Raw genomic sequence first — 16,862 nt, 5'->3', positions numbered from 1 at the left:
GATATCACAAGCAAGAAACACACCTTTTCTGTTTGTAGGCCATTGAGTTTTGGGGTGCTAATCATTCTACAGTATAACTTAGCCTGAATTGACTGGTAGAGATCCCAAGATCAAGGAGATGCTACTTATAAAAGTGAGTAAGGCATGATTTACATCCTCAAGAACATCATTTTGTATTAGGGGGAAAAATACTTCAGAATAATTACAAAACAATAGATCAAAGGCCAATAAAACATGTGGAAGATACTATGATTACACTGAAGATGGGAGAGGCAAAACCTATATGAGAAGTTCTGGGAAGGGTTCATGCAGAAACAGTCAGTGAACTTGAATTTGGAAGGCTCTGTTAGAGTTCCCTTTTTTAAAAGAGGATGTTCTAGAAACAAATACCATGTTCAAAAGTATGGAGATGTGAAAGGAGATTAAATGTTAAAGGAACAGCAAGAAGCATGATGTGGTTGGGGATGTATAATGTCTGTGTAATATTGGGGGGGAATTGAGCAAAGAATCCAGAAAGCTCGTTCAATTATGAGGGGTCTTGTACATCATGCTAGGGCGGTAGCAGAGATACAGGCAGATCAGGATTCTGATTTTGTCTCTCCCATTAAATATTCTCCCCTGGAAAACGAGTATTTGTTTCTTCATTTGTACAATGGGATTGATAACACCTACTTCACAGATTTGCTGTGAAGAACAAAAGAAGTATCTAATGCTCAGTAAATCTTAGTTCCCTCCCATTTTGGTAAGGAGGTGAGTCTTCATGCAGTGGACTGTGTTTGGAGTATTGTTAAAGCAAAGTGTTGATGGGGTCAGAATCATACTTTAGAAAGATCACTCTGGAAGCATTTAGAAGATGAATGGGGTAGTGGATGATGAGAGGCAGAGAGACCAGTTAGGAGCTCAGTGCTATAGAACAATCAAGAGTACGTGAGGATCCGAACTAAGGTGGTGCTAAGCCCTGATTTGCCCTTTTGTCCTATAAATTCCCTAGATGTCCAGTGTATCTATGAGTGCTGTCCACAGGGCAGGGAACCTACTTGTCATTTCCTGGAGTCTCAGTTTTGCAAAGGTAAACTTGGTGCTGACCACACTCATATACGTACTGAACCTTTGTTATTGAAGGCCCTGTATTCTGGTACTTTCTAAGTTCTAGCTTACGATGCTTCACCCCATGTATCAAGTCCTACCACTTCTTTCCTAACCCCTCATCATTCTTCTCACCTGATAAACTCAGCACCATTCATGTGAAAATGAGACAAAATATTTTAAATAATTAGTTTCCATGTTTTCCTTCATGTGTGCTTTCTGAAGACTATATTATCTCAAAATATTACTCCTCTCATTTACTTATTATTATTATCATTACTGTTATTTTTGCATAATGAATATGATGCTGGGTATTATTTTTAAGAGCAATGATTCTCAAAATTATCTGTTCATTAGAAATCCCTGGTGAGATTTTCATACTCTCTATGCCTAGCCACAGTCCATACAAATGAAATCAGAATCTCTGGGGGCTGGAATGCTGTCAGTAGTTTTTCAAACTCCCACATTTTATACCAAAGAGCAGCCAAACTTGAGAAGCAGAGATTTATGGAGTGATTTTCAGGGCTTAATGTGCAAATCGTCTGGGGATCTTGCTCAAATGCAGATTCTGTTTCAGCAAGTCTGGGGCAAGGCCCGAAATTCTGCATTCCTGACATGCTCCCAGATGACACTGACGCTGCTGGTCTGAGGACTGCACATTGTGTAACCAGGACTTACTGAACCATTAATATCCCTCTTATAAAACCTTTTTAAAGATTTTATTTATTTATTTGAGAAAGAGACTGCGTGTGTGTGTGTGCACAAGCCAGGGAAGGGGCAGAGGGAGGGAGAAGCAGACTCCCGATAGAGCAGGGAGCCCAATGTGGAGCTCAACCCTAGGACACTGGGATCATGATCTGAGCCGAAGGCAGATGTTTAACCACTGAGCCACCCATATGCCCCCATTTGAGGATATTTCATTTTTTTAAGGATTTTATTTGTTAGAGAGAGACTGCGTGCACCTGAGCACAAGCAGGTGGAGCAACCAGCAGAGGGAGAAGCAGGCTCCCCACTGAGCAAGGAGCCTGATGCAGGACTCAATCCCAGGACCCTGGGATCAGGATCTGAGCCAAAGGCAGACACTTAACTAACTGAGCCACTCAAGTATCCCTTTTTGAGGATATTTTAAAGAAAACATTATTATGATTCTCGAGGAATAACTTTCTTCTCCCCCCTTGCTGCCAGGCCTACTTTTGTAATTCTGACTAAGCACGTGTCCACTGTTCAGCTGTCCCTTCTCCCTTCCAAGCAGTGGATGGAGTGTTCATCAAAAGCTGAAGGTACTGAAACACTGCATAACACAACTGACCCTTTTTCAGGGCTCCATGGTCCTCATATATGAAAGGCTAAGTTGTGTTGATACCAAACAATGTATAATTATCATTAATAATGTTAAATTAACATTTAACATATGCCAAACGAAGTAAATCCATTTAAAGTGGCTGCAGAAAGGCTTAATATTTAGAGGTCATTTAGGATGGCCTTTTCTGTCTGAAAAGGAGGTTATAATGAGCTTTAAGCTCACCTGGAAAATTAAAAAATACTAGTAACACAAAAGTCACCCCTCCCACACCACATACAGTTCCAGATACAATAGAAATGTCAAACTCTATTATTACATTATAGTACTTCCAGTTTTGGTATATGTTAGCACAATTGTTATGAAAGCTTAATTTCTTCTCTGTGTGTGTGTCCTTTCTTATATCTGCTATGTCCAGTTCAAATGCTACTGAATGGTTATTGAATGAACGTTTAGGGTCTGGTCCCTAATAGCACTTTTTACTATCCATTAGACACCAGCTGGATGGGGGTCACAGGAGTGGCACTGGACAGTCTCCCTTTACTAGCCTAGAAACCAAATTCCACCATTCTGAACCTGGGGATTCCAGATCACTTTTGGCTATGTCCCGCAGAAAACAATTTCTTTTTTTTTTAATATTTTTTATTTATTTGACAGAGAGAAATCACAACTAGGCAGAGAGGCAGGCAGAGAGAGAGGAGGAAGCAGACTCCCCGCGGAGCAGAGAGCCCGATGTGGGGCTCGATCCCAGGACCTTGGGATCATGACCCGAGCCGAAGGCAGAGGCTTTAACCCACTGAGCCACCCAGGCGCCCCAGAAAACAATTTCTAAGGTACACACACAGGTACACACAGTCCTGACAGTTTCATGCCTAATAAACCGTTAATCAAGAGCCTGTGACTAAACATTCGGTGGAACTCATAACATTTCTCTCTTTTCATAGAATCCTATTGAGATGAACACATAAATGGCACAGATGAGATAGCTCCATTAAAGCTCTGAGAAGAAAACAATCTATGGAACAGAGATCTGGATAGATTTTGGGAAGGCGGAAAGAAGATATAGTAACGAGAGATAAACCAGGGCAGAGGAAAACATGACCCAGAAAACACATGATAAAGCTAAAGAGAAGGTTGTCATTTTCCACCTGGCAAAGAAAAGGACCAGGGTGCTAGACAGGTCAGGTGATTAAGGAACTACTCATATAATTGCTTGCTCAGTCAACAGGAGAATAAAAAGAAATTCCAGACAGGCAGTCAGTTCCGGGAAACATGGAGAATTGACCAATTTCCACTTTATTCATCACTTGCCCTGTTCCAGGCACTGCTCTTGGTGTCTGGAAAGAACAGCGAATGCCTCAGTGTCTACTCTAAAGAACGCATATTCTCACAGGAGAGACAAATAGTAAACAAATGATCCAATAATGTATATGTTTAATGATATGGGCCAAGAAGAAAAGTAAAGCAAGTCACAATGATAAGGAGTTGCAGAGCTGCTATCTTAGACTGAGAAGTCAGGCAGGGAGGGCCTCTCAGACAACTACCTGCAGGCAGAGAATGAATGGAAGCAGGAGACCAGTGAGGAGGTTAATCCCAAGAGTTGAGGTCGGACAAGATGGCGGCTGGAGCCAGGTTGAAGCGATGACAGTGAAGGCCATGTGTTAAACCTGAGGCAGGGTGCAGGACACGATTCAAGGATAACTTACCTCCATTAAGAGATCAGAAAACTTCAAGGAACATGCCTGAGCAATGTAGTTTGTGTAGCCATGTCCAGCCAGGCCTCGAGTCTCAAAAGGAGGCATGTGAGAAGTTTCTGGTTTTGCTTAAACTCCTTTGAATAGACTGAAAAACCTTAAAAGCCTGTGGCTAATGTCCAAGTATTTAGAAATACCCAGAAGATTTTATATACATAGAGAGAGAGATAGATATACATATATGTAAAAATGCTACAACCTCTACTTTTGCCAAAAAGTTGTCCCTATCTGGTGAAATTTTGTTGTTTTACTGAGAAATAGTGGGGTTCCCCCCCCAGTCTGTCTATAATTTTAAAATTTGACTTCTCGGGTGCCTGGGTGGCTCAAAGGGTTAAGGCCTCTGCCTTCAGCTCAGGTCATGATCTCAGGGTCCTGGGATCAAGCCCCACATCGGGCTCTCTGCTTAGCCGGGAGCCTGCTTACCCCTCTCTCTCTGCCTGCCTCTCTGCCTACTTGTGATCTCTGTCTGTCAAATAAATAAATAAAATCTTTCAAAAAAAATAAAAAAATAAAGACAAACAAGCTCAGCCGCAGATGGTTCACAGATGGCTCACCTCGGCCAGTTTCCATATTGGCTGGCATTGACCGCAGGGCTGCGAGTGAAAGATGACAGGCCACGAACTTCTCTCTCAGGTATCTCTGATTCCCTGCCTTGTATGATCGCGTCCATAGCTCTGATCCAAATCCAAGCATGGGTGGGTGGTCAGTTAGTTCCCTGCAGGTTGTGGTTTTTCTCGTGCTAACTGTGCTTTGGAACAGCATGGACACTGGCAGAAACTGGGTGGCAACATTTAAACTCAGGGGCTGGAAACTAATGGATAAATGATGCTGCCGCCTCCTTTGGGTGGGCACTTTTGGGAGGCCCTGGAATAGTCACTTCTGTTGCTCATAGCAGTAATTTCACTAATGCACCTTGACATTGGCCTTCTGTTGTTCCTAGCTTCACTTTTCCTGCACCCTCCCTAGTAAATCATGTCCCCAAGACACACACAGTCTCTGTCTGGTGCTTGCTTCAGAGAACACAAGCTAAGGCAGCTTCTTTTTAGTAACTCAACCACAACTGTCATGGCAAAAACATCAGCTTGGAAATGAAAGTTCTGATTTTCTTCATGACCAGCATTTGACTCTGCTGCAAAGGAATCCACCTACATCTATTCACAGATACTTTGTTCTTCGTAGGTTTGTCATTATAACCTCAGACAAAGCAGTTGGGTTTATGGCACTATAAATGTTAAATACATTTAACTGCAAAATTGAAAGACTTATTATCAATGGCAGGATCTCTTATTTCAAATATATTTAATATGTACATGCACAGAGAATTTCCTCATATAAATTTGATTTAGTTGGGCAATATATCACTTATCGTGATATAAGTGGGCAATAATTGCACAGTCTGAGGTTTCTAACCTAAACAAATTGCAATCTAACTGTAATAACTCACATTTTTGAGGTATTGTTAGTCATTTCCTACCTTCCACAACTTTGTAAAGTAAACACAAATTATATATTTACTCTTGTTTTTGAGATGATGAAACTAGTAATCAGAGTGGTTAAAAGAGGGAGCTGGTATTCGGCAGGAGAGACCTAGGGTCTTCTCCCCAGGACGGTAAGACTGTCAAAACCCACACAGTCACAGCAAAGGAGAGCAGGTTGGGCAACCTGGTGAAGTTAAGAGATCTGTAGTTGTGAAGGAAACTTTTCACTCACTGTTTCATTTAGGAGATTTTTGCTGAGTACTTTTAATATGCTGCACTGTATAAGGCCCTCTAGGTACACTGGTCATGGGGAGGAACTTGCTAAGAGAAGTCAGGAAAGAGGGAAAAAGAAAGAAATTTCCTGGGAGGGAGATAGTACAACAGTTCCAGACCCTGATAGAGACAGAAACCTGTAATAGAATTACCATCACCATCAGGGGATATGGCTATGAGGATGGACCAATGGAGCAATGATTCACAAACTGATCAGTCCTGTCAATTTTAATAGCCTGTCAACCAAAGGGGCAATCATTTTTTTTTAATATTTTATTTATTTGACAGAGAGAAATCACAACTAGGCAGAGAGGCAGGCAGAGAGAGAGAGAGGAGGAAGCAGGCTCCTTGCGGAGCAGAGAGCCCGATGTGGGGCTCGATCCCAGGACCCTGAGATCATGACCTGAGCTGAAGGCAAGGGGCAATCATTTTTAAACCTGCCAGTCAACTCACTGAATTAGATAATTTGATCAACATCCAGTATTCAGATGAATGCAAAATCGATAGATGCAGTAAAATTAATTGATTTGGTGAACATTTTTTTCCTTAAATGGAGTGGTCATTTGATTCGGAAAGTTGCTTTTAGAATGTTCCAGAATTATTTTGAGTGTAAGGGTCATTATTCCACCTCACCACCTAGGTGACCCCTAAGGCAGCAGATTATCTTCTTTGTAGCTCATCTGGAGGAAATAAATGATGATGACTTGATCTTCTTTAGGGGTTTCATGAGTCAGGCCCTAAAGCCTATTATTTCTTCTACTGACAGAGCTTTAAACATTCTGGGTCTTGGAAAAGAATATAAGGAGGCTACCTCCCAGATTTTTTTTTTAAAGATTTTATTTATTTATTTGACAGACAAAGACCACAAGTAGGCAGAGAAGCAGGCAGGTGGGGGGGGGGAGCAGGCTCCCCGCCAAGCAGAGAGCCCGATGCGGGGCTCGATCTCAGGATCCTGAGATCATGACCTGAGCTGAAGGCAGAGGCTTTAACCACTGAGCCACCCAGGCGCCCCTACCTCCCAGATTTTATCAGCTACTCTTCTACAATAGTTTCCCAACATTTTCTTTGAAGAGTAAGAAAAACACTACTGTTACTCCCTGTCACCTGTTAACTGAAGTAACTGAATTCTGAGGCATTTCAGCTCTTTCAAGCCTGGATTGAAAATTCCTATCAGGTTTCAGACCATCATGCATTCCTAGGTCAAGACCAGCTTGCTGTGCAAAGGTCAGCTTTACAATTTTACCTGGCTTTATCCCCACTCCTACATCCTTTAGTAAAAAGTATATTTCTTTGAAGTTGAAGGTTGCATTCAAGCAGGCAGAGCAGCTTCACTCCCACCCTAAGATGGAACAGATAATGGATTCTACGAAGCAGGTGTCCAACTGACCAAGGTCACCGAACGATGACTCAGTGTAAATATCCAAATTGCAGTTGTGTACAAACTCAGCACATGACAGGTGCAGTTGATGAGTGTCCTTTTGTCTAGCTGTCACAGTGGTCTGAGGACACAGAACAAATCAAATGAAGAAGCTCCTGCCTGCCTTAGGAGGTTATGTCTTCACTAATCTGGTAGCAACCAGCAGGCTGGCAGGATTTGGTGCAAATTTCTGCACTGGTGTGTTTCAATGATTTTCTTTCTCAGGAGCTATTTGTTCAGGGGGGGAGAAAAGGAAAGAAGAATGATGAAGTCGGGTTTCTCCTGACATTTCTAAGGATGAATATTTGTGAAGGACAAGCAGGCAATCTCTCCTTAGAAACAGTCAATCCAAAGAAACTATAAAGTCCTTCAGAGTTGCAAACAGAAGATTGAAACTTCAAGAAAAACATGAAGAAGAAAATCAGAAGACTCTGTTCCTGGTAAAGAACGGGAATTATAACCAATATGCTACAAGTTCATGGTTCCCAGCATTGTGTATTGAAGCTTCAGTTTGAGACAATGTCTGAAAGTCAAAGTCAAAGGCATCAAATACACGCAAGGTGTGAATGACTAAAGTAACAAAAGATGGGTTAAACTAGGATTTTTAAAAAAATAAAGTTGATAAGATAAAGAGTTTTAGAAATACCCTTGAATTACAGAGGGCTAGGGTATGTATATTAAAATAGTTTATAGCACTTTTTCTGGTTTCATAGGCAAAAAGCCCAACATAAGCTTAAATGCTCTAAAAGTGGGTGAATATAAACTTAAGTTGCTTTATATTTTCAATATAATGAAGAGGTCAGCAAACATTTCTCTCAAGGGCCATATTGGGAGAAAAAAATAATAATAACCCTTGAACGACTAAGAACACAGTGAACCTGCTAACATAGGTTTATAGAATTTTCCCCATTTCACTACTGTGAAGGCTGAAGTGACTTGTTTTATCTTTAGAGTGGAAGAGCCCAGATTCAAAGCCATCTTTTAACTGTTGATTCAGTCCTCTTGTTACTTTCCCACAGTGCCTGTAACACTCTGAGTATCAAAACAAAGGCCTCCAGAAAGCTCAGTCCTCCAGAGCTTACTAATTTCTCCTCCCTCCAGGGTCAGTGTAGCAATAGTTGTGTGGGAATGCTTGAACTCTGTGCTAAAAGAACAAGCTATAGCCTCTCCTCCTTTTCTGAAGGTACAGTTGACCAAGAAATATGTTTGAGCACCTACAGTATGCCAGACACTGTTCTAGTTGCTGGGACACAGAGTGCCTGAGTCCTCACCTTCTTGGGACTTTTATACTAGTAGGGGGAGACAATCAACGAGCATCAAATAATGAAATCAATCATATCGGGGTCTGATAAAAGGAAGAAAATAATATAGGATGACATAATAAAACATAACTCTCTCTGGCAACTTAAGGTAGGGACTGAGGTAGGCCAGGTTTTTCAGCAAGGCCAAAAGCAGGGGTTCATCAAGCAGGAAGATCCTTGAAGTAGCAATTGCAGTACCCCAAGTAGTAGCTTGAACATGGGAAATGGCGAATGATGACATGAACAATAAGATAACATTTCCAAGATATATTATCTTTGTAAACCAGATGACCCATGCAGTGTTTTGAGTCTGGGCCAAGATATGTGGACACACAGAAGAAAAACACAGCTTCTGGATGGAGACTGAGGATGGGCTTCCCTAGGAGAGAAGGGATAATGGCAATATGGGTCTAATATCACCTAGCCCTGAAGTTATCCCACATGATATTAAAAGGTGGGGGGGGGGAATAAAGATTGATAGATCTCCCACTTGTCATGTACCAGCCAAATGTTTTACAGGAGTAACTCATGTATGAGGATTATCTCACAGACACTATTGTCCACTATTGTCCTTTACAAGTAAGGAAACTGAGGCACCGGTGGCTTAAGGATCTGTCCTGGGAAAAGCTAAATAATGTCCCCCCCCAATGATGTCCATATTCTAATACTCAGAACATGCGGCTATATTATCTCACATGGTAAGCGACCTTGCAGATGCAATTTAATTACAAAGTTTGAGATGGGAGACTATTCTGGATTATGTGGCTTTGCCCAGTGTAATTATAAGGGTATTTAAAGGAGTGGGAATGGAGATGGAAACAGAGGTAAGAGTGATGTGGCCAGGAGCCAAGGAATATAGGCAACTTGTAGATGTCAGAAAAGGCAAGAAAATAGATCTTCCCTGGAGCTTCCAGAAGGAATGTCACCTTGGTTTTAGCCCAGTGAAACTGATTTCAGACCACTGGCCTCCAGAACTGTAACATAATAAATTTGTGTTGCCTAAAGCTGCTAGATTTGGGGTGATTTGTTACAGCACCAATAGGAGACCAATACATTACCCAAGGCCACAGAGTTACAAAGTGTCAGGGCCAGAATTAAAATTGAGGCAGTCTGGTGTCAGTGATGGAGATTTAACCTCCGTGTTCTAGGGTCTCTCACACACAGAATAAAATTTCAGGTTGAACGCAAATTAGTGTCTGCTAGGTATTCCTCTTATGCTCAGGATTTGAGATCCCAGAGAAAAACCAAAAGGAGAACGATAATCCCAGACCAGCTGGTATACATTAATCTTCAGTCCTGGACCCACGAAATCACTAAACAAACCTCCCATTTTAGAGATGAAGAATTTGAGGACTAAAGGGTTGTAGTTTTGAAGTTAAGCCGCTGGTTGGTGAAACAGTTACACAAGGGAGGCAGGTGGTAATGTGGAAAGACCCGGATCTCAGTTTCTCTACAGAACACAAGAAAGGAGGCTGTGTGGAAAGTGAGGATCAAAGGAGCCAGGCTTCCTGAAACCTGTGTTTTTCATTATTCAGGTAGGAGGGGTGGGAGAAGAAATGTTAATTATACAACCACCCAAGCTAGCACCTCTAGAAGAATCTGAAGTTCTCACTGTAGCAACCTCTTAGCCCTTGTGATGATTATATCCACAAATATTAGCCACTTTTACATCCTGGTCACTCATGCTCTTTAATACATAAAGTGGGTGCTCATGAATTTCAATTGAATTAAACAAAACGCTTTTGACAGCATCCTTAAACCAGTGCTTTTGAAAATTTGAAGTGCATGCAAATTCCCTAGGGGCTGCATTAAAATGCAGATTCAGAGTCAGAAGGTCTGGCTGGGAACTGAGATTAGGCATTTCTAGCAAGTTACCATGTAATGCTCCTACCGCTGGTCCGTGGTCTGTACTTTTCAAGTTCCATGAAAATCAGACTTCCCTTACCCATATGCAAAAATATGTCATACAAAGTTTGATCACTTAATGAAAGTATTCAAAGATGGCACAAGTAGATTTACCCTCTTTTATTAGGCACCCCAGCCCTTCCAATTAGGGAGCAAATTAGATGCCAGGTTTCAATGGAAAGAGTTGGAACAGTGACCCCAAACACCTGCTACCTGCACTCTGCTCTGTCTTCCAGAGGCAGGAAAGGGTGCAATGAGAGGAAAGAAGAAAGTGTTCGAGAGCTCCCGTGCCTCCGTCCCTCCTCCATTCTCAGCCTTTAAGGACCATCTGTCCCTTCTGAGCCGCTGAGGTCAAGGGCGAACACACCGGAGCACAGCGCCGCGCCCCCCTCTGCGCCCTTGCCCTGGCGGAGACGGCCGACGCGCGTGCGTGCGCGATTGGTATAAATAGATCCCAGGCGGCCGCCACCGGACAGAGCTGCGTTCCGGGCACGGAGGGCCATGGCGGGCGAGGACCACCAGTGGCAAGGCAGCATCCTCTACAACATGCTCATGAGCGCGAAGCAGACGCACGCGGCCCCGGAGGCGCCCGAGGCGAGGCTCGGGGGCGCGTGCTGGGGCTGCTCCTGCGGCTCGGAGCCCCCTGTGGGCAGAGAGGGGCTGCTGGGTGGGCGGGCAGTGACGCTCGTGTACCGCTGCTGCTTTTGCGGCGAAGACCACCCGCGGCAGGGCAGCATCCTCTACAACATGCTCACGAGCGCAAAGCAGACGGACGCGGCGCCGGAGGCGACCGAGGCGCGGCAGGGGGGCGCGTGCTGGGGCTGCTCCTGCGGCTCGGAGCCCCCTGTGGGCAGAGAGGGGCTGTCTGCTGGGCGGACCGTGGCGCTTATGTACCGCTGCTGCTTTTGCGGCGAAGACCACCCTCGCCAAGGCAGCATCCTTTACAGCTTGCTCACGAGCGCAAAGCAGACGCACGTGGCGCCAGAAGCTCCCGAGGCGCGGCCGGGGGGCGCGTGGTGGAACCGCTCCTACGGCGCCCAGGGCCTGGGGGGCAGAGAGGAGCTGCCGGGCGGGCAGGCAGTGGCGCTCCTGTACCGCTGCTGCTTTTGCGGGGAAGACCACCTGAGCCAGGGCGGCATCTTCCCCCACTTGCCCACGAGCGCAAAGGAGACCCAAGGGGCTCCCGAGACGCAGCCTGCGGCCCCTTGGTGGGACGCCCCGTGTGGCGCGCAGCGGCGGGTGGCCCTCAGGAGTCCACAGGTGGTCTGCGAGGCAGCCGCGGCCGGCCTGCTGAAGACGCTGCGCTTTGTCAAGTACTTACCCTGCTTCCAGGTGCTCCCTCTGGATCAGCAGCTGGTGTTGGTGCGCAACTGCTGGGCGTCGCTGCTCCTGCTAGAGCTGGCCCAGGACCGCCTGAACTTTGAGACGGTGGAGACCTCGGAGCCCAGTCTGCTGCAGAAGATCCTCACCACCAGGCGGCGGGAGACTGGGGGCGACGAGCCGCCGCCTCTGTCCCCGCGGCAGCCACAGTTGGTATCACCGCCCGAAGCCGGGCCTTTGCCTTCGGCGGCTGAAGTCCAAGCCATCAAGTGCTTCCTTGCCAAGTGCTGGAGCCTGGACATCAGTACCAAGGAGTACGCCTACCTCAAGGGAACCGTGCTCTTTAATCCGGGTAAGGCCGCGGCCTCGGGCGCAGGCTTTTCTCTGTTCAGAAAAAAACAGTGACTCAGGCACTGAAGAGTTTTCGGTGGTCAGGGGAGTGTTGGGGCACCAGAGAAGAATCACAAGTAATTCCACAGAGTTGGGAGAACTCCAGAAAGCACTCCTTGTGGGTAGGCTGCTGCCAGACACTCAGCAGAGAGCATGGGGGATTGTTTGACGAGGTTTATTACTTCTTTCTCTACCTCTTTCTGCTACTAAGGAAAAGTTGGTGCCATCCCGGCACGGGGCTGGTCCTTCTCTTCTAGTCCTTTAAATCCAGTAGTACAACTATAAAAAAAAAAAAAAAAAAGTTTGTGTTCACTAGAAATTCTGCAACATGTCTTTCTGAGACTGAGTTCTGAAATTTACTAGAACTTTTTGTTGGAGGAAATCTGTTCAGGTTGATAAGAAACATTTGTTAAGGAGTCCTAGACCATCCCCCAACACACAACGACTGTCATACAGGACACTGGACTTTTCCTTTCAAGGGTCTTCCTCTGAATGATCATTTTTATGGTCCTAAGCAGCTGGACTATGTCATTTTCCAAGTGTCTGTATCAGGGGTAGCAAGGGGGCAGGGAAAAGACACCAGGGACTGCCAGCAGGAGCACTGTCCATTAGAGCTTGCAGAGATGGCAGGGACCTCCTAATCAAGCCCCTCTGCCCTTCACCCTCACTCCACCCCATCTGCAGATTAGGTAGCCTAGTCCCAAATTACTCTCCTCCACCGTAATGGCCAGTGAGTCATGGAGCATGGGTTTCCTTGCCACCACGGGATGTCTGCTGCGACACACTTTCAGGTTGTCTGTTAGGTGCTGGACACTGTGCCACAGAGTCCAACCAGATAATGAGAGAACATCTCCATTGACCATCCAGCACCTTTTCTTGAGTATGTCCCATTACTAGCATTGTCTTTGACCAGAATCCCTCCAAAAGGGTCACAAGCGGGCACAAAGTTTCCAGGCACCTTAAACTGGGATCGTTTTTTGGGTTTTTTTTTTTTAAAGATTTTATTTATTTATTTGACAGAGATCACAAGTAGGCAGAGAGGCAGGCAGAGAGAGAGAGAGAGAGAGAGAGAGAGAGGAGGAAGCAGGCTCTCTGCTGAGCAGAGAGCCCGATGTGGGGCTTGATCCCAGGACTCTGGGATCATGACCTGAGCTGAAGGCAGAGGCTTTAACCCACTGAGCCACCCAGGTGCCCCTGGGATCGTTTTTTAAAATGCTCCCTCCACACCTTTTTTTTTTTTCCCTAATACCAGAAGTCTCCGGTTATGTCCTGACTGCATTTTTTCAAAGTGTATAGAGCAATATTTAATAGGATAGTATTTCATTCAGAACTCACATTTGAAGACCTAGAGCCCTCAGCTCAGTCCAGTGATCATTGTAGGTCACCTTTTGCTTGTATCATTGTTTTCCAAATTTGCCTGTGCATAGGGGGTAGGGGGCACTTTTTTAAAGTCTTACCAGGCTCCTCCCTGGAGGTTCTGTTTGGTAGCCGTGGTCCAAAGTCTGAAAATCTGTGTTTTTCGTAAGTGCCCAAGGTGATTCTTAAGATCATTTGGAATACGGTGTTTTCTTGCTCCTTCAAGTTCCAGTGTTCTTAAACATCTCCCATGGACCCTGTTCTGTTGGAATACAAAAGAAAAGCCGGGGCTCAGCTTCCAGAACTTTACATTCCACTGGTTTGCTTCTTCCCTTCCACTCTGCTTAGCATACTTGGGTCACACACATCCCTTATTCTCTCTCTGCTTCTCTGAATCCTCTCACTGTGAATTTAATCAGCTAAGCTGAGTGTGTTTTAAACACAAATGCACCTGCTAGGTGTGTGGCCTTTCTTTGACGTTTATCCTTTTGTATTCTCTGATCTTTATGTGTAAACATTATTTTTACTATGGTGGAGTCCTTCTCTTCACATTATGTCTTTCCTGAATTTACTTTATGGACCTGCCTTTTGTGGGGGGTGGGGCAGGACAGTGGAAAAAGAGGGTGTGTTATGAAAGCACAGGAAAGGGATGGGGAGTTCACAAGATGGCCTTCTAAGGAGCCATGAATCTAGACCTAGAGGTCAAATTCCTGGTAGAGATTGATGCAAGCCTCCTCTTCTCCTCATCAATGGAATTCGGACAATAAAACAGGGTCTCAAGTCTGGATAATGAGTGTAGGTAGTAGGGGATTGTTAATGTGTGGAGCGGGGTAATCAGAAATGAAATCTGGAGCACAGATATCGTCTACTTTCCTTCTCCTTTTATCAGATCTATTTGCTTATGATAGGAATGACTTGCCTATTACTATTACTATTTTTTTAAAGAATGCAGGCTTGTTCTGCTACTCTGTTGGTCACCGTGGTGCTTTTGAAATACTTCACTGCTAAGTGTATAAACCTGGCGATTCACAGACCTGTACCCCTGGGGATAAAAATACATTATATGTTTATAAAAAAATTAAAAAATAATAAATGAAATACTTCACTGTTAGATTCTGTAAGAAAGGGAAGGAAAGTGATTGCATCATCACTGATGTCCCTTAAACAGCACAGTAAATTGTTAATGACTTCAATACAAGTTAAAGAACTTTACAATAATATTACTGTCATGCAGGATCAAAGGACTTTTAAAAGCAGCCTCCTCTTAACACCATCTTTATAAAATTTACAGGTACATTATCTTTCCTACATTGTATTTCATTCACTTTTACCAGGGTTATCACATAATACTGCAAGAAGGTCAGGCATTCCCTGTTTGAAAAGTTACTTTTGAACCATGTTGAAATTGATGATGTTTGCATGTTTACTTTTTAATGCCTGTATGACAGTGCTTTTAAAGACCTATTTCTTTAGTATTTTTTTAAAAGATGCTTTTGCAATATTCATTAAAATCAGTTTTTTTTTTTTAAATCTCTCCCAACACAGAAATCATGGTCAGTGAGCTAAATGGCCAGTGTTATCTCTTAAATTACTATGGGACTCAAGACTAAAATCAGCCTGTCAGCAAACAATTAGAATGAGACTCATGAGTTACTGTGGCTGTGAAGTTTACCCCCAGCAGCTGGGTAATCATGGTATTAGTGGGAAATTCAAGGGAGGATGGTGAAATACTTGTCATCTGGCAAAACCTGTAGTCATTCTACAATGGCCTGTTTCCCACAGGTAAAATGTCAAGTGCTCACTTCTTGAGATAATCTTAATGTCTTCCTATTTCTACAGTGAACTGGAGCCATAATTCATTAAATTCATTAATGAATTCATTAAATGATATTCTACTGTCACAGTGAATAAATGAGCACGTGCTGGCCCAGGGCCAGCAGTTTTTACACGTGATGATACAAACAGTGACTATAACCGGATGATCCTTCATTCTCAGAAGCAGTGCTTCTGAAAACTTAGAACTGGTTTGGCATTTTATCCTTGTCCCAGAAAGCCCTTTAAAGCAGGAAGCTTAAACTCTTGTTTAATGTGGGACGGGGCAGAAATGGACATATTTAAATGAGCTAAGAATGCCAAGTGAGCTGTTGACAATAAAGGGACTCTTCTGCCTTTTGCTCCTCCAGGCCTGCCAGGCCTTCAGTGCGTGAAGTACATTCAGGGACTCCAGTGGGGAACTCAGCAGATACTCATTGACCACATCAGGATGACGCACAGGAGGCACCACGCCAGAATCACCGAACTGAATAGTGTCCTCTTCCTGCTGAGATTCATCAATGCCAACGTCATCGTGGAACTGTTCTTCAGGCCCATCATTGGTTCGGTTAGCATGGATGATATGATACTGGAGATGCTCTGTGCGAAGTTATGAAGGCGTGGGGGCCACATAGGTGCAGCTGACCATGTAAGAAAAAGGAACCAGGGGCAGAAGTGTTAAAAAAAAAAAAAAAGACAAATAAACTTTCTTATTTTTATATGCATATTTTTGTATTCAATTAAAGAAAAAGTTTAGCTGTAGACAATTCGCAAATCCTTTGCTCCATACTGTTTCATGGTGGAGAAACACATGTGTCAGCAGGTAACACATCTCCGTACATCTCCAAGGAAAGGGCTGACTACTGCTCTAATGAGCTATTATCCTACCTTTAGTGATTCCACTGAACTTGCTAAAGTCACGTTTGTAATATTAAATTATAATGTTACAATATTGACATTAACTTGATTGTAAAAAATTTCAGAGCTTAAGCTGGGCTTCAAAAAATATCAAAAACCCAGCCAACATGAACAGAAATTAAGTTATATTTGTAGGTGGCATCAGGACATTATTATTGCATGCCAGGGTTGGCAAGTGCTGACACGGCTCTATCTTCACTTCCACTCCCATTTCCCATATGGAAGACTGTCCTTGGGACAGCTGGACTTAAGTGGCCATCTGTGATCACAGAAACACCTGAAAGGGGCCTCAGATTTTCAGAAATTCAGTCTGACACTTCATATAATAAAGTTCAACAAGAAACTTGTATAAAAGAGCATTGTACTTGTAGAAGGCTCAGCATGAATATAAACCCCTAGTGGAATCTCACCATTTAGATACATATGTAACTATCACATTGAAGAAGCATCGCATAAAATCATAAAGTGACTTTATTGTTGACTCTTGCTGCCCCAGTACATGTAACCTGCAGAACAAGGTCTTTCTTCTCCCTGGATAGAGCTTTGGGCACC

At 43.9% G+C, this 16,862-nt stretch overlaps 1 protein-coding gene across 1 annotated transcript; it reads left to right on the top strand.

Moving 5' to 3' along the window:
• Window positions 1-11,015: 11,015 nt before the first annotated feature.
• NR0B1 (nuclear receptor subfamily 0 group B member 1) lies at window positions 11,016-16,008 on the top strand. The gene is made up of 2 exons (XM_045996483.1): window positions 11,016-12,186; window positions 15,764-16,008. Exons 1-2 carry the CDS (start codon window positions 11,016-11,018, stop codon window positions 16,006-16,008), a joined length of 1,416 nt encoding a protein of 471 aa, XP_045852439.1.
• The last annotated feature ends 854 nt before the right edge of the window (window positions 16,009-16,862 follow it).

Source organism: Meles meles, chromosome X (assembly GCF_922984935.1).
Source record: "Meles meles chromosome X, mMelMel3.1 paternal haplotype, whole genome shotgun sequence".
Lineage (NCBI taxonomy): Eukaryota > Metazoa > Chordata > Mammalia > Carnivora > Mustelidae > Meles > Meles meles.
This window is presented reverse-complemented; position numbering and strand designations above follow the sequence as displayed.